This window comes from Mauremys reevesii, linkage group 4, assembly GCF_016161935.1.
Source record: "Mauremys reevesii isolate NIE-2019 linkage group 4, ASM1616193v1, whole genome shotgun sequence".
NCBI lineage: Eukaryota > Metazoa > Chordata > Testudines > Geoemydidae > Mauremys > Mauremys reevesii.
In genome coordinates, this window is record NC_052626.1 from 118,940,643 (window position 1) to 118,958,458 (window position 17,816).

The 17,816-nt window shown below is 48.2% G+C and overlaps 1 protein-coding gene across 3 annotated transcripts; it reads right to left on the reverse strand.

Moving 5' to 3' along the window:
• Positions 1-2,227: 2,227 nt before the first annotated feature.
• Positions 2,228-11,871, reverse strand: LOC120404519 (zona pellucida sperm-binding protein 1-like). Of its 3 annotated transcripts, none has more exons than XM_039537229.1 (13): positions 11,629-11,871; positions 9,111-9,232; positions 8,544-8,696; positions 8,205-8,247; positions 6,885-7,028; positions 5,875-6,059; positions 5,697-5,794; positions 4,360-4,487; positions 4,081-4,270; positions 3,842-3,992; positions 3,546-3,630; positions 2,928-3,050; positions 2,228-2,413 (listed from the first exon to the last, which is right to left on the reverse strand). In XM_039537229.1, the coding sequence occupies exons 1-13, from the start codon at positions 11,819-11,821 to the stop codon at positions 2,274-2,276; spliced, it is 1,755 nt and encodes a 584-aa protein (XP_039393163.1). In that variant the 5' UTR covers positions 11,822-11,871; the 3' UTR covers positions 2,228-2,273. The 3 variants fall into 3 exon arrangements, with proteins under 3 accessions (XP_039393163.1, XP_039393162.1, XP_039393161.1); XM_039537228.1 differs by having other exon boundaries at positions 8,445-8,696; XM_039537227.1 differs by having other exon boundaries at positions 8,412-8,696.
• Between the last annotated feature and the right edge of the window lie 5,945 nt (positions 11,872-17,816).

The following is a 17,816-nucleotide window of genomic DNA, read 5'->3' on the forward strand; positions in this document are numbered from 1 at the left end:
TTTTATACATATTCAGAATTGGCCTTTCAGCATGCTACTGAGGCCTCCCTTTTTCTTCACCCTGCCTTTAGAATTGGGGGTGGCCAGGGTTTTCTGTTTAAAGATTTTAATGGGCAGCAATAGCAAAAAATACAGAACATGCACCCTTGTGCCTGAAACTTGCTGTTCTGCTGCCACCCTATTGTTTTGGCTCCAGGCTAGTTTAGTTAGCTAAGCCTTCCCTCTCCATTGCTGCAGTCCTGGAAAGCACACTGACCCCCTCCCCCCAAAGTCACTGCCTTATTGTAAGTCATCCAGTATTAGCCCCCAGCTTTGCATCATTTAAATAAGGCATTGGGTTGTTGAGGAAACCTGTTATTGTGATTGTTCTATCCTGGCACAAATCAGTGCCAGCAATCCTCATGCAAAACTTGTAGCTTACACCCCTCCCTTTGGATGGTCTCTGGTACCCTAAGAGAATCATTCATCTTGCTTCTGTGCCAAGATGATGCCAAGCGTTTGCACTGTCACATCTTGCACATGAATCAACATAGACAGTCATGTAGCTGGTATGAATAAAGTCACAAGCACTCATCCAGTTACATGCAACTTGTATCTCCACTGTTGTGTTATTCCTTATAGGTGGCTGTCTGCTACCATGGCTGAGCTTTCAGAGACCCCTCCCCCCCCCTTCTGTCAGACTTTAAGGCCAGAAGGGACCATCATGGTCATCTAGTCTGACCTCCTGCACATCACAGGCTACAAAACCTCATCCACCTACTCCTGTAATAGACCCATGACCTCTGTCTGAGTTACTGTTGTCATCAAATAATGATTTAAAGAGAAAATTACAGAGAATCCACCATTTACATTTGTTTAAGCCTACAAGTGACCCATGCCTGGTGCTGGAGGGGAAGGCACCCTGGGTCTCTGACGATCTGACATGGGGGAATTCCTTTCCAACCCCACATATGGTGATCAGTTAGACTCTGAACATGTGGGCAAGACCCACCAGCTAGGCACCTGTGGAAAGAATTATCTGTAGTAACTCAGAACCCTCCCCCTTCAGTGTCCTATCACCAGGCATTGGAGATATTCACTGTTATCAGTCAGAGATCAGCTGCATACCAGTGTAGGCAGTCTCATGATACCATCCCCTCCCTAGACATAGCAAGCTCAGTCTTGAAGCCAGTGAGAATTCTCTCCCCTCCTCTTTGAAAGGCTGCTCCAGAACCTCACTCCTCTGATGGTTAGAAACCTGTCATCTAATCTAAAGCCTAAAACTTATTTATGGCCAGTTTATATCCATTTGTCCATGGTGGTGCTTAATTCCTCCCTGATATTTATCCCTCTGATGCATTTCAAGAGAGCAATCTCTATCATTCTTTTAGAGACTTCTGTTTAGCCTCTCAGTCTGTTCTCATAAGAGAGGTTATCCATTATTCTAGACATCCTAGTAGCCCTTCTCTGTATCTGGTCCAGTTGGACTTTGTTTTACACGTGGGAGTTCACAGTATTCCAGGTAAGGTCTCACTACTGCCTTTTATAATGGTATAACACTTTCATGTCTACTGTTTCAACTAGCCAGATGAAAGCTAGCTCATTTATGCCTGTGCACCCTACAGCCACATTTTAGATTGCCCCATAGCTATAGCTTAAATGTCTAGAAGCAGAAGATAAGTTATGGGGGAGATTCCAGCTGTAAGGTAGGATGCTTAAGGTCTTGAAGCATCAGGTTTCCTAGTCAGTCATACACAATGGGGAAATATTCACCACCTCCTGTAAGCTAGTGGCTGGCCAGTCCCCCCAGAAACAAGACACTAGAGTTTCTAGTTACTACACTTAGGTGAGTCCTCTGGTTCACATTGGCTTCAGGTTAGGTTGGCAAGTACCAGTAGTTCTTACTGTGTGCCCAGCTGAGTTAGAATCCAGCTATTCACAGTAAAGTTAACTAAAGTCTCTAGCTGGGCTGAGTGGCTTCCCACCCCACCCCCATAGATGACCCCCACCCCCAAAACCAGAGAAAGCCATTTGCTGTACCTTGTCTAGTACTAGCTTGCAGTCTTCTTCCTGCCTTCTATGCTACATCCTATTCTGGAGTCTATCCCTGTAGAGGTCTGTTCTGCTGCTGAATGGGGGGGGGGGGCAGGGAGGAGGAAAGGGAAGGAAAAAACCTACAAGGCCATTAGAAGACCCCTGGCCTCAGCAACTGCTGTTCCCTCCCCAAGAGGCACACAACCACAAGACATTAGTGCAATCCAGAGATTTTATTTTTCCCCACCCTTATTTTACAATTATCTGCCATGCAATATTTGGGACCTTGTCATCCAGCTGCTTCTCCTATGGAAGAGTGTCACAGTAATGAGGGAAACCACAACCACCAGTGAGAGCATGGCCAGAAGCACCAGGGTCAGGTTGAGTCTGGAGACAGGGTCTGTAGGAGAAGAGGTTAAGACAATCCAGATTTTTGTAGGGTCTAAAGTGTGGAGATGACACCTAGTCTTCCCTGCCCCAGTAGTTCTCCCCCTGCCTGTTAGGTCAGCCTTCATCAGAAAGATGCTTGATTGGTCAACTCACTTTTTAGATTGTGAATCAGCACTACCATTCCATTGATTGCCCTCTATTGGATGGCTGAGGCAATGCTAGCTCCTGTGCAAAAGTGCCAAGGACGCTTGGGACATACAAGGTGCTAATGCCCTCTAAGTTCTCTTGTTTAAGACATCCTATGAATGCTGGGTTATTTCCTTATTCTTTGGACATTTGCCCACTCATGGGAAGCACTCAGACATGGTTCAGACAACATTAGCTTACATATGGAGGGACTTCTGCATGTAGCCCCATGAACATTTAACATTTAGATTAGCACCCCCTAGACAGCATTGACTTGCTGTATTCCAGGTTACTGTGCAAGATGCCAGTTCTGTCCTACTAGGGTTAACAGAACTCACCCTTTTTCTCATAGACTTGTCCTCTCCATGGCTCAGGGCTCTCCTGGAAGATCACGGGGCCATGAGAACTCACCAGGTCCTGGGGCTCTGTCCCATTGTTGACATCCAGGAACCGGCGGCCTCCTGGGAGATGGACAGACAGTTCCTTAACTCTCCATTCCAAGACCCTCTGGTTGTGAGAGTGCATCATGTAAGGAGATGCAGTGTCACCATGGACTCAACTATGAGCCCTTACAGGCCTCCTGACAGGTTGTGGTACCAGGTATTAGATCATGAATTGCTTATTTGAAGTGTGGGAGAAGATGGGAAGAAAGGCCATTTCCTCAGGAGTAGCAGACACTAGAAATTGCCTCAGGAGACCATGTTCTAATGAGCTCTCCAACATTGGCCTAGTCTCCTACAACTGCCTTTTAACCTCTGTGTTAGCCCATCATACCCTAGCTAGCACTACAGTACATGGTAGAGATACACAAAGAGCTGGGCTGAACTCATTGAAGTATATAGGAGGACAAGCAGAACTCTGTTCACCATGAGTCCTCTGGTATTTGGGATAGGAGCTTGTAGAAACCCACATGGATCTCAGACCACTGGTACACAGATGAAGCCACTCAGACTTACTTGTGGTAGCAGCTGATGGGCATGTGGTCCTGCAGGGCTCTAGCTGGGAGGGGTAGCAAGCAGAGGCACTACAGTAAATGTACACCTAAAAATCCACACAAGTGAGAATTGAGTTAGTGAGTGATTGCCAGTGCTGCTAGGAGCCAGGAAGTAAATCCAGAGCTATCAGTTTGGTTGCACATGTGCAGCACCTCAGCAGAGAATTTGCAGGTCAGAACCCAACTAAAATAGGAGCTCCTGCCCCTGTCCTGTGACTTCCGTCTCCTCACCCCCTTTATATGCAGACCCCTTCTCACCTGTCCATCAAGCACCACCTGGGAGGCAGAGTCCACAAAGGCAAAGGTGGAGAGGATGAAGCGCTGGTGGTGAGTTGGGAAGGGCAGCTCAGATGAGGCAGTGACCACGGGCACAAGCTGGGTTCTGTAGTTGTCTCCCAGGAATGGGCACCTGGGAACAAGACATGAGAGAATGGTGGACCAAGGAAATTCCCTTCCTCTTCTCCAAGCCATGCTCCCGCTCCATCCCAGCCACTCACCCGTCCACCAGGATGGGCCACTGTGGCTGCTGCAGGGGGTTAGTGCTTGGGGTAGCCCAACACTGGTGAAGAACCAGAACCAGGGATGGGTCTGTTCTCTGCAGGATGCGAACCTCCATGTAGACAGGGTCCCTGAGTACCTTCACCACAGGATAGTCTCTCTCTGTGAGATAGGATGCATAGCTCACATCTGTGGGGAGAGGGCAGGAGGAGAGAAGAGCTGAGATGCCTGTGATCCTTCAGGGGATGGTATCTGTGCTGGAGTGAGGGGTCACCTACCTGTGGCAATGCGTAGCTCAAGCCGGAGGAGTCCGGCCTGGGTGACTGGAGCAGGTGTGGGGGGCAAGAAGACCTCCACCTGGACTGGCAGGAAGTCACTGGCATTGTAGATGCAGCGAGCATGGAGGCTGCACAGGAGAGAGCAGAAGGAGATTGGGGTGGTGCTGTGAATTCAGATTGAGGCCATACTGCTTCTGGCACTGACCTTAATAGTTCTTCAGACAAGAAAGGTCAGGACCTATCAGTACTTGGATGTCTCCATCAACCCTTCTAGCAACGCAGATGTTCTTCCCTACAACTTGGACTCCACAGAAGTGTCTAAGCATGGCCACATGGTGGGGGAGGGGTGGGTGGAAGAGGAACACCTTCTCAGACAGGCTAGAAGCACCTGCTCATTTGTAGCCACATCGCTCCTGGCAGCAGCAATTCTGCCACCAACTGTTATCCAACCTTTCTTCCTAACATCCCTGTAGGAAGTTCAGTCCCTCAGCATGGCCTTCTCAGGTCAGACTGGCTGTGCCTACTAGTCATTGGAGGTCATGTAGCAAGTGGTATTTCCAATCCTACTCTTCTGATTCTAAGATGGTCATTTAGTTCAACTCCCTTCTCAAAGCAGGACCAACACCAACTAAATCATCTCAGCCAGGGCTTTGTCAAGCTGGCCCTTTAAAACCTCTAATGCAGATTCCACCACCTTCTTAGGTAACCCATTCCAGTGCTTCGCCACCCTCCTAGTGGGATAGTGTTTCTTAATATCCAGCCTAGACCTCTTGCACTGCAACTTGAGACCATTACTCCTTGTTCTGTCATCTGCCACCACTGAGAACAACCTAGCGCCATCCTCTTTGGAACCCTCCCTTTTAGGTAGGGGGCTATCAAATCCTCCTCACTCTTCTTCTGCAGAAGAAAGAAGCCTAGTTCCCTCAGCCTCACCTCATTAGTCATGTGCCCCCTAATCATTTTCATTGCCCTCTGCTGGACTCTCCAGTTTGTCCACATCCTTTCTATAGTTGCCCCCCCCCACAAACAAAAAACCTGGATGCAGTACGCCAGGTGTTGCCTCAGTGCTGAGAAGGGAATCACCACTTCCCTTGATTTGCTGGCAATGCTTCAACTAATGCAGCCCAATATGCTGTTAGCCTTCTTGGCAAGAAGGCCAACAGCATTGATTCATATCCAGCCTCTCATCCACTGTAACCCCCAGGAGAGGCTGTAGAAAATTGCTAGATTGGATCTTTGCCAGGGAAAAGAGTAACTGGCCTCCCGCTTCCACTGTAGAAGGGCTGAAGGCTATTGACCAGCAAGGAAGTGATGGTGAACAGAGCAGGACAACTTACATGAAGGTGCTGTCCCGGGTGATGGAGCCATCTGGCCCAGTCTGGATGTCGATACCAGAGATCAGCTGGTTCTCATAGATCAGTTTGTCATGGATCACCTGGAAGAGTTGAGACATGGGATGGGTTAGTCCCAAGACCCTGAGCAGAGCACTCACCCTTCCAGTGGGTGTGTCCTCACCTGGACCGTGGTGCCACACTGCATGAGGGGGAAGCGGAAGATCACAAAAGCCTCTGTCATTCTGATGGGATCACATCCTGTTTGGGCATAGGCTAGCCTGACACTGTCCAGGATGATGGGGTGATCAGACATGTCCCTGGAGACCACCAGAATGAAGTGACCATCCACAAGGCACTGAACAGTGACTGCAACACAAAGGAGCAGGATTAAGTATAGATGTTCCTGGTAAAGAGTTGGGCAAGAGGTCCATGCCACACTAAACTATAGTTAAAAGAAAAAAGATAGATTGGAGAGTGTTTGGAGAAGAGTCATGAGAAATATTAGAGAACATGCCTTGTAGTGACCAAATTCTGTCTCTAGACTAAAAGAAGGTTAAGGGGTGACTTGATTACAGTCTAAGTAGCTACACAGGGAACAAATATTTAACTAAGATGTAGTTTTGACAGTGAGGGTAATTAACCATTGGAATGGTCTGCCCAGGGTCAGTAATGGAAAATTCAAGACTGGATGTTTGCTAACAGATCTGACTTCCTGTCTAACACAAGCTATAGCACTTCCCTGAAAATTCCTAGAGCAGACTAGTGATCAGTGGTCCCTTCAGGCTTTGGAATCTATTCAGTGGAACTCCATGGGGGTAAGTGGGTTTGACACAGCATGGTTGCAGCTCGTGTTGTGCAGGAATGAGACAAGCCAACAGAGTTATCCATCAATCTGATGGTGGAGCACCAGCCTGTACTGTCTGATGGTTCTGCCATTTGGTGTTTGCTCTCAAGATCTGCCAGGCATTAGCCAACTGAGGAGAGAGACAGTCATGTAGGAAGGAATCCCTTTGCACACAACTGGTGCCAACTGCAGCCCAGAGTAAGAGATACAAAAGTTGGATCCAAGTCTAGTTCAGCATGCTAGTAGGTGGTGACCCAGCTCATCTGAGAAGGATGGTGTCTCACCAAGCTTCCCAGGATATAGATAGCAAAGGGCTCCATAAGCTAACATGAGGGCAGGTCTCCTACCTGTGTTGCCATAATAGCAGGGGGTAGTAGGGTCAGTCTCATCATAACAGCAGCCAGCCTGGATGCAAGCAGCTTGGCCTGGGGTGTCTGCACAGGGGATCTTCCCAGCCACTATACGGCACTGCTCCTGTGTGAGATGGGCACCTAGAACAGCAGGGTGTGGATTAAGGAGAGCTGGAGATCCCCTGAAGGGATCACAAGAGACCCTTCCCCAGAGACTTGAAAATCTGTAGCAACCTCTGGACAACTGGTTGATCTCAACACCAGTTCAACCCTCCTCCCCAAAGGGCTGCAAGAGCTCCCACAGTGGTCCTCCATCCAAGCTCACCCTACCGCCTCAAACCACATACCACCTCAGACAGCATTGTGCTCACAGCCCCACCCTAGGCCTCCAAATGTTACATGTTGCCCTTCTTAGTATTAAGCCTGATACCAGTCTTAAAATGTGACATGGAAATTCAGGCTCCTGATCTGCTGCTGTGTCAGAGGAGAGATCCCCCTCCCCTCAAAACCAGTGTTGTCAACTCCGATTTATCAGTTAGCGGTTCAGGAATGGGTTTTTCTATCCTTCTCATGAAATGGTGAGCAGACGCCTGCTCTATTAAAAAAGGAAAAATTCATAAAGTCACCATCTCCCATTACTGCTAATGGGGCAGACGCTAGCAGGATGGGCTCTGGGGAAAATGGTGGCCATCAGAGGAAGTGTCCCTCAAACATGGCTGCTAATTTCCACTTTCTTTAAAATGAGACCAAAGCTGTACTTACAGGCAAAGTGGCTGCCACTCTGGTTTAGGGGGAGGGCTAGTCAGGACACTGCTATTGAGAGCCTGTGCAAGATGCATGGGGAGAATGAGGGGAACAGGAGATCGACTGCAAGTGGATGTGGGGGTGAGTTATGAAGGGATACAACAACATCAGATCCCAAACCCTGGGATACTGGAGGAACAGGGAGACCCCTATGAGCAGCCAATGGCAAGGACACATTGGTGCATGTGACTGGATTTTGCCCAAAAGAAAAAAAGAGGAAAAAAACCCAAACACTCACCTTTGGAAGCAAGTGCCTTCCCCTAAGGCTTTGAAAAACCAGAAGGCAAATAGCCACCCCTCCTCCCCCAAGTTTATTTGAAAGAACAGGATTTCTAAACTAATCTCATTTTTGAGCATGGATTACAACACTGTCAACCTCAGCTCTAAAATGGCAGCCACAAGCAAGAGACAAGGAGCAGCTCCCCTTAAGATTAACACAGGAGTCAGAAGTGGAGCAGGAAACCTTCCATTAGAGGGGGAACCACACACTCAAATCAGTTAGATGTCACACACCTATGCTGCTTGGAGGAGGATAGATGTGGGGCACCGGGCGCACCAGGCCCGGCTGCGGCTGGGGCACCGGGCGCACCAGGCCCGGCTGCGGCTGGGGCCCCGGGCGCACCAGGCCCGGATGCGGCTGTTGCACCGGGCGCGCCAGGGACGGCTGCGGCTGGGGCACCGGCGCACCAGGCCCGGCTGCGGCTGGGGCACCGGGCGCACCAGGCCCGGCTGCGGCACGGGCACCGGGCGCACCAGGCCCGGCTGCGGCACGGGCACCGGGCGCACCAGGCCCGGCTGCGGCACGGGCACCGGGCGCACCAGGCCCGGCTGCGGCACGGGCACCGGGCGCACCAGGCCCGGCTGCGGCACGTAGCGCATGGTCTCCTCTGGGGTTAAGTCATGTTCAGTGGGCTTGGGGCAGGTCATGTTCATGTCACGGCTGGCAGCGATGGCCCCGGTGCTCAGTAGTTCCTCCACTCGGACCCTCAGGTGGCTATGGCCATCCTGCAATGAAAGTAGAAGGATTAGTAAGATTGTGGTGCAATGGAGTGTCCACAGCTGCTCAGCCCAGACCCCCCTGCACAGGCTAGGGTTGCCAGTTTTGGTTGGCCATATCCTGGAGGTTGTATCACATGACTGTCTTTAATTAAAGATTAATTGTTAATTCCTGGAGACTCTAGGACAATCCTGGAGGGTTGGCAAGCTTAGTACAGCTGTGCAGCAGTAGGTAGGAAAGAATCTACAGCACTGCAGCTGCCTGGGTACGCTAGCTGGATCTCATCAATAACAGGACAGTCAAGCGTCCTACATAGGAGGCCAAGAACCGCTTCACATTGATGCATTGGATTTAGAGGCAGGTGTTCAATGTAGCAGCAGGGATGATGGAGACACTGGAGCCTCTTGTGCCAACTCACTCACCTGCCTCAGCACATGGCAGCCATTGTAGCCAGCCGAGAAGATCACCTCCCCTTTCTCACCAGATGTGATCCAGTGGTGGCAGATGGAGCAGTTTGTAACTTCAAAGGGAGTCCCAAACTCATCTGTTGAGAGAGTCACACTGACAAACCGTCTCCCATGGGTAAGGGTAAGTTAAGACACTAGTTCTAGGAAAGCTAATGGGGATTGTACTGTATTACTGGAGAATTGCTAACATAGTTCCTATTTTTAAGGAAGGAAAAAAGTGATCTGAGTAACTACAGATGTTAAACTAACAGGCCTATAGTATGCAAGGTCCAGGAAAAATTTTTGAAGGAAGTAGTTAAGGACATTGAGGTCAATGGTAATTTGGAACAAAATACAACATGGGTTTACAAAAGGTTGATCGTGCCAAACAAACGATCTTCTTCGACCAAAAAAAAAAAAATCTGTTGCCTTACTGAAATTGAGGTAAATTAGATCCACTGCATTTCCTTTGAGAAGGTATTTGATATGGTTCCACATGGGGAATTAGCTAAATTGGAAAAGATGGGGGATCAATATGAAAATTGAAAGGTGGATAAGGAACTGGTTAAAGGGGAGACTACAATGGGTCATACTGAAAGGAGGTTACTAGTGGAGTTCCTCATGGATCAGTTTGGGGACCAATCTTATTTAATCTTTTTATTACTGACCTTGGCACAAGAAGTGGGAATGTGCTAATAAAGTTTGCAGATGACACAAAGCTGGGAAGTATTGCTAACACAGAGAAGGACTGGATGTCATACAGGAAGATCTGGATGATCTTGTAAATTGGAGTAATAGTAATAGGATGAAATTTAATAGTAAGAAGTGCAAGGTCATGCAACAAGAATTTGGGTTATAAATTGGGGACACATCAGTTGGAAGTAACAGAGGAGGAGAAGGACCTTGGAGTATTGGTTGATTGCAGGATGACTATGAGCCGCCAATGTGATATGGCCATTAAAAAAAAAAGCTAATGCCGTCTTGGGATGCATCAGGTGAGGTATTTCCAGTAAAGACAGGAGGTGTTAGTACCATTATACAAGGCACTCGTGAGACCTCATCTGGAATATTGTATGCAGTTCTGGTCTCCCATGTTTAAGAAGGATGAATTCAAACTGGAACAGGTACAGAGAAGGGCAACTAGGATGATCTGAGGAATGGAAAACACCTGTCTTATGAAAGGAGACTCAGAGCTTGGCTTGTTTAGCCTAAGCTAAAGAAGGCTGAGGGGAGATATGCTTGCTCTTTATAAATATATCAGAGGGATAAATATCAGGGAGGGAGGAAGAATTATTTAAGCTTAGCACCAATGTGGACACAAGAACAAATGGATAGAAACTGGACATTAGGAAGTTTAGACTTGAAATTAGATGAAGGTTTCTAACCATCAGAGGATGGAAGTTCTGGAACAGCCTTCCAAGGGGATTAGTGGGGGCCAAAGACATATCTGGCTTCAAGACTAAGCTTGATAAGTTTATGGAGGGGATGGTATGATAGGATAGCCTAATTTTGGCAGTTAATTGATCTTTGATTATTAGCAGGTAAATATGCCAAATGGTCTGCGATGGGATCTGAGTTACTACAGAGAATTCTTTCCTAGGTGCTGGCTGGTGAGTCTTGCCCACATGCTCAGGGTTTAACTGATTGCCATATTTGGCATCAGAAAGGAATTTTCCCTCCAGGGCAGATTGGCAGAGGCCCTGGAGGTTTTTCGCCTTCCTCTGCAGCAAAGGACACGGGTCACTTGCTGGAGGATTCTCTGCAGCTTGAGGTCTTCAAACCACAATTTGAGGACTTCAATAACTCAGACATAGGTTAGGGGTTTGTTACAGGAGTGGGTGGGTGAGATTCTGTGGCCTGCTTTGTGCAAGAGGTCAGACTAGATGATCCTAATGGTCCCATCTGACCTTAAAGTCTATGGGAAATGTATGAAGCAGGGACTAGGTCTTGTTCCATCAATAGTATCTTTGGGTAGCTGGATTTGGATACCAGCCATCTCCAAATTCAAGTTAGTCTTTATTTGCCAAGTTTCTCCTAAACCCACCAAGGAGAGTGGAATGGTGCCAAATCCTGGCAGTACAAGGGCTGTCTTGCAGCAATGTACAGCGATATTAGCATCTATTGCTTAGTCAGGTGGGAGTCCTAGAGCAGAGAAGTTTCAGGGAGTCAAGCCAGAGACTGGAAGGTCTTCTTGCATTATTACCACCATTAGTCAGGCCCTTGTCTTACAATCAGAAGAGGGACCACTGAAGTCAGCCAGATAACACCTCCTAGGGTGGAGGACAACTACTAAGCTAGAAAGTTATAGTAAACTGAAAAATTAGATCCACAATTAAGAGAGGAAGCTAGTCCACAAGGACAGAGTTACCCATGGAAGACAGGGAAGCTATTAATAGCTTCTAAGAAACCCTCCAACATGTTTGTTTAAAAGGGAACCTGAACATAGATGGGGGTACCCTTGGCTGCTTATTAAGCAAGCCCCACAGCTACTTACCCACAACTTTAAAGCGGACGGTGCGGCCCTGGCTAGGAAAGACCAGCAGCTGCATCCCATAGTCTCCACAGTCATACTCATATCCACGTGGCAAGACAGAAAAACTGATTCTGCGGAAGTCCCCCTGCCCAAGGGCTGGCCCCAGGGACCAGAGCAGCACTAAGCCCACAAAATACCTACAGCCCAGCCCCATGGCTGAAGACGTTACAGAAGAAGCCCTGCCCAGCAATTACTTCTCATAGCTAAGGAAGCTGTGGGACTGGGGCTTTGTAGGGTGAGCGGAGGGGTGGGACCTGCTTGTGAACCAGGTGAGCAGAAAGGCAGCACCTGGGGAGCTGTCTGCTGCTGTTGAGGGGCCGAGTAAAAAGTGCAAAGCTCAGGATGAAAGGGAAATGTAACCATTGAATCCCCCAACCAAAAATAAATAAACAAAACCCCCACACAGTGCATCCTACTGTTACTCTGGCTTTTGGGATGTCCCCTCTCTGCCCCCCTCTCTTGCCCTGTCTTTCTCTCCTTCTCCTTGCCTGTGACTTTCACTCTCCCCCTTTACTCTCTCTCACACTGCGGGGTGTCAGTGGGAAGGAAGGGGAACTCCTTCCAAGATTCACTCTCTTCCCAGTGGGTGAGAAGGAGCTAGAAGAAACTGCTATTGAGAGGGAATAATTGGAGTCCTGCCCAAGCTTGGCCTAGCACCCACCACTTCCAGTCCTGATCTATCCTGACCTGTGACCTCCCTTGTATCACCATAACAGCCATTCCTGGCCTGTGACCAATTCTGCAGTACATACAGGAATGGTGCAACACACTAGCCCCAGCTCAGTACAGTGACTTTTGGGGGCAGGTAGGTCTGGGTGGATCCAGGGCTGTGGGTCATAGAATCACAGAATCATAGAAGATTAGGATTGGAAGAGACCTCAGGAGGTCATCTAGTCCAACCCCCTGCTCAAAGCAGGACCAACCCCAACTAAATCATCCCAGCAAGGGCTTTGCCATTATGGTCTGAATTTGAATATCAGAGGGGTAGCCGTGTTAGTCTGGATCTGTAAAAAGCGACAAAGAGTCCTGTGGCACCTTATAGACTAACAGCTGTACTGGAGCATAAGCTTTCATGGGTGAATACCCACTTTGTCACACGTGTCTGACGAAGTGGGTATTCACCCACAAAAGCTTATGCTCCAATACATCTGTTACTCTATAAGGTGCCACAGGACTCTGAATTTGAATGTGACTCTGCCACAGATTTTCCGTGCCCTTGGGCAAGTCACTTGACTGTTATTATTATTTGTATTACAGCAGCACCCAGAGGCTCCAATCGAGATCAAGGCCCCAGTTTGCTGGGTGCTGAACATACACGTAGTAAGAAGCAGTTCCTGCCCCAAAGACATTGTGGTCAAATGGCCAGATTCTGCATCCCATCCTCATGTTGATTTAAATGGGACTGTTCCCAGAGCAACTTACTGCTCAGCATAAATGCTCAGCATAGAGTTGCTCTGCAAATGTTTTTTTTTTCCCCTGTAGAAACTTTTGACTATTTGGTGAAAAGTAAAAAAAACCCAAATTTTCAGACTAAAACTGAAAAAATGTTGGCTGAAAAACAAACATTTCTGGCCTCTAATTTTCAGCTGAAAACATTTTGATTGGGAAATGCTGTCATGGTGTTTTGTGGGAGGTGTAGTTCAGGTGCCTCATGCTCCCATTCTCCTCTATGGGCTGTGCTGTCTAGAAGAACCACATTTCCTATGATACACCACAGTCTTCTCTCTGGCTGAGGTACTGCATTGCACCATGGGAGACTGGGATCCGGGGACCTATTGGAGCCAACTGGTAGAGGGCACAGGGGTGTAAAGGGTTACAGACATCACTGGGTTTTGAGTTCACCAAAGGGTGTCATGGAAGGTCTTTCCTGAAAGCCTGTGTCCCATTGGTCCTCATATTCATTGCAAAATGCATGGATGGATAATGTGTAAGAAGAAATGAATATATACTGAAAATTATGTTCTTCAGGTTTGTGACTTGGGGCTGGTCACCCAAAGGTGATAAAAAGTTTCTTTCAGACAAGAGTTGGCGGATGTGATTGCAAAGCCATTGGCCATTATCTTTGAAAACTCATGGTGAACGGGGGAGGTCCCAGATGACTGGAAAAAGGCTACTGTAGTGCCCATCTTTAAAAAAGGGAAGAAGGAGGATCCGAGGAACTACAGGCCAGTCAGCCACACCTCAGTCCCTGGAAAAATCATGGAGCAGGTCCTCAAGGAATCAATTCTGAAGCACTTAGAGGAGAGGAAAGTGATCAGGAACAGTCAGCATGGATTCACCAAGGGCAAGTCATGCCTGACTAACCTAATTGCCTTCTATGAGGAGATAACTGGGACTGTGGATGAGGGGAAAGCAGTGGATGTGTTATTCCTTGACTTTAGCAAAGCTTTTGATACAGTCTCCGACAGTATTCCTGCCAGCAAGTTAAAGAAGTATGGGCTGGATGATTGGACTATAAGGTGGATAGAAAGCTGGCTAGATCGTCGGGCTCAACGGGTAGTGATCAACGGCTCCATGTCTAGTTGGCAGCCGGTTTCAAGTGGAGTCCCCAAGGATCGGTCCTGGGGCCGGTTTTGTTCAATATCTTCATTAATGATCTGGAGGATGGCGTGGACTGCACTCTCAGCAAGTTTGCAGATGACACTAAACTTGGAGGAGTGGTAGATACGCTGGAGGTTAGGGATAGGATACAGAGGGACCTAGATAAATTAGATGACTGGGCCAAAAGAAACCTGATGAGGTTCAACAAGGACAAGTGCAGAGTCCTGCACTTAGGACGGAAGAATCCCATGCACTGCTACAGACTAGGGACCGAATGGCTAGGAAGCATTTCTGCAGAAAAGGACCTAGGGGTTACAGTGGACAAGAAGCTGGATATGAGTCAACAGTGTGCCCTTGTTGCCAAGAAGGCTAATGGCATTTTGGGCTGTATAAGTAGGGGATTGCTAGCAGATCGAGGGATGTGATCATTCCCCTCTATTCAACATTGGTGAGGCCTCATCTGGAGTACTGTGTCCAGTTTTGGGCCCCACACTACAAGAAGGATGTGGAAAAATTGGAAAGAGTCCAGCGGAGGGCAACAAAAATGATTAGGGGGCTGGAGCACATGACTTATGAGGAGAGGCTAAGGGAACTGGGATTGTTTAGTCTGCAGAAGAGAAGAATGAGGTGGGATTTGATAGCTGCTTTCAACTACCTGAAAGGGGGTTCCAAAGAGGATGGATCTAGACTGTTCTCAGTGGTAGAAGATGATAGAACAAGGAGTAATGGTCTCAAGTTTCAGAGGGGGAGGTTTAGGTTGGACATTAGGAAAAACTTTTTCACTAGTAGGGTGGTGAAGCACTGGAATGGGTTACCTAGGGAGGTGGTGGAATCTCCTTCCTTAGAGGTTTTTAAGGTCAGGCTTGACAAAGCCCTGGCTGGGATGATTTAGTTGAGAATTGGTCCTGCTTTGAGCAGGCAGTTGGACTAGATGACCTCCTGAGGTCCCTTCCAACCCTGATATTCTATGATTATCTATCAGTCTGACCACATGTAAATTAAAATCACACTGGATGCCCAGCTACAGTCTAAGCTGAATACTAGTGAAGGGAGTTTGATATCTTAAAGAAAGGGAATTTACAGAAAGAAATAAACAAGCAGGAGGCTATCCTGTCTGCAAATGAATACAATGGCTCATTGGTACTATATCTGGGGGTGCAGCGATACACCCAGTTATCTTTCATGAGGGAACAAGCTGCCAGCTGACTTGTGTTATGAACAGAGGATCCCACCTGATTGATGCTGGGAGGCAAACTTTGGCTGCACTAATCTTTATGAGACAGAGGAATGTCTTGTCAGTTAAGTTTAGGCTCTAGACAGCATGCTATGATTTTGTTTTATATGAAAGGTGTGGTAGGTCAGGCACACAACTCTGGCTCCAGTACCACTGAAATGAGGGGTTAGGGTTAAAGCAGCATGGGAGTAGGGTGAGAGGATCAGACCAGTGGGGGAACAGCAGGCCACTGTTTGTAACCATTGGTTTCCATTAATTCTACTTGTTTCATCATGAATTTCTGATCTTTGTTAACTAAATTTCTTCTTGTTTTTACTATAAACATATCCAAGTGCTGCGTGTTAAGCAGAGCAGTGAGCAGAGGTGGAACTGGTAGGCTGGGGTGTACTTCTTTGGGAGTACCAGCTCTGCATTCTGTGAGCGTCCAATGGAGCTGGGGCTGGATGCTCAGGGGTTGGAGTTAATCTGTATAGAGAGAAGGGGACCTGCAGAGGCCTGAAAGGCAGTGCTCATTTTGTCAGAAGCTGTTGACATTGGGGAGCTAACCTACTGCAGGCACAGATGGGGCTGGCTCATGCTAAGGGCAGGTAGTATCAAGGTCTTTCACAACCCTGGGTATCCCAGCAAGCATCACAGTGGCATAGGATCATACAATGTAGTCTGGCTGGAGAAGGGGAAGTGCCCAGAAAGGCTGGGGGCTTTTTTTTTTTGTTTATTTGTAGTAAGCAAACAGTGAGAAGGAAATGAAGAAAATAAAGAAAACTCTCTAGCAGAGATGTAGTGCACTAGTTAAGTGCCACTTGAGTAGTCATTTTGCCATGTGTGTCTGGTCACACATGGCAAAATGACTATTACAGTGACAAGTATTATTTTCCTCTCTATTGCCCGCAGAGGAAGATTGGGCTGGGATCTGCATCTAATTTCCGGCACTGCAACCAATTTCCAGTGTGATCTTGGGATGAGTCATTTAATCTGATGATGGTGAAATCACAGGTCAGAGACCATGGACATCCTTGACAGCCTCTGATAGATATGGGACCACTTCAGTACCTCAGCTGATGATTAAGGTCTTTATATAAATCCACAGCTGGCTTCCCACATTACATGCAACCATCAAGCTTCCCCTATCTCCAGGGCCGGTGCAAGGATGTTTCACGCCCTAGGCAAAACTTCCACCTTGCTCCCTCCCCTATCCCCACGGCAGCTCCCCCCAGCCTGGGGAGCTATGCAGCAGCTGCCCACCCCAGCTCACCCTGCTCCACCTCCTCCCTGAGCACGCCATGGCTGCTTCACTTCTCCCGCCTCCCAGGCTTGTGGCACCAATCAGCTTAGGCACCGCAAGCCTGAGAGGAGGGAGAAATGAAGCAGCCACGGCGTGCTCGGGGAGGTGGAGGAGCAGGGGCTGGAAGTTCCCCTGCATGCTGCCCCCCCCCCACCTTACTTGCTGCAGGCAGCCCTGTGCCCCTCTGCCCCAGCTCCCACCGCCTAAATGCCAGTGGCGACTGGGGCGGCCGAAGATCTGGCCGCCTCTGAAGAAAATGCTGCCCCCCAAATCCTAGCACCCTAGGTGACTGCATAGGCAGGGCCAGTGCAACCTATTAGGTGACCTATCTCCCATTCTATCCACCTCTCTTCACAGTAGATAGAGCTCATTTTCTTAGGGGAAGGGGGATGAAGCACCCCCTGGCTCTGGCAGATTGGGGCTGGGGAAGGGTCTCCCCCCAACAGATCTCAGCTGCACTGCTTCCCTGAGTGCCTGTCTGACAGTAAATAGGCTGCTGCACAGCTTACAGGGAACTTAGGTCAGGACCCCCAATTTGAGAAATGGTGGTCTTCCCCATGAAATTGCATAGTATAGGGTAAAAACAAAAGACCAGATTTCATGGTCCAGGATGCATTTTTCCATGGCTGTGGCTTTGGTAGAACCTTAGTAATAAGGCCACCCCCTTGTGCCCTTTTGGTAGGAGGATTGCACAGCAGAATTGGCTGTGCCTACCAATGGGTTGTTTGTTCAGTGATTAGGAGATAACAGGTAGGTCTGAACTTGCTTTAGTTTGTCCAGTCATGTTACCCAGGGATCTCTCAACCCAAAGCTTGGGGTAATTGTACTCTTTGAAAGGAAGAAGTCAAAGGGGGACACAACACATCTGTCTGATTAAAGATTTGATTAAAGCAATTTGGGTTTGTGCCAAACAAACTTATTTTGAGGTCAAGGACTTTAGCATATCTTTAAGGATTAGAACACCGCAAAACAAGAGTTACCCATGGTCTGGAGGGAGGGCCTCAAGTAGCCTGCTATCCACCCATCACTGGTGATTCCAAGAGATGTCCAGAAGGTTAAACCCAGAATTCCTCAGACCTGTCTAGCAGCTTT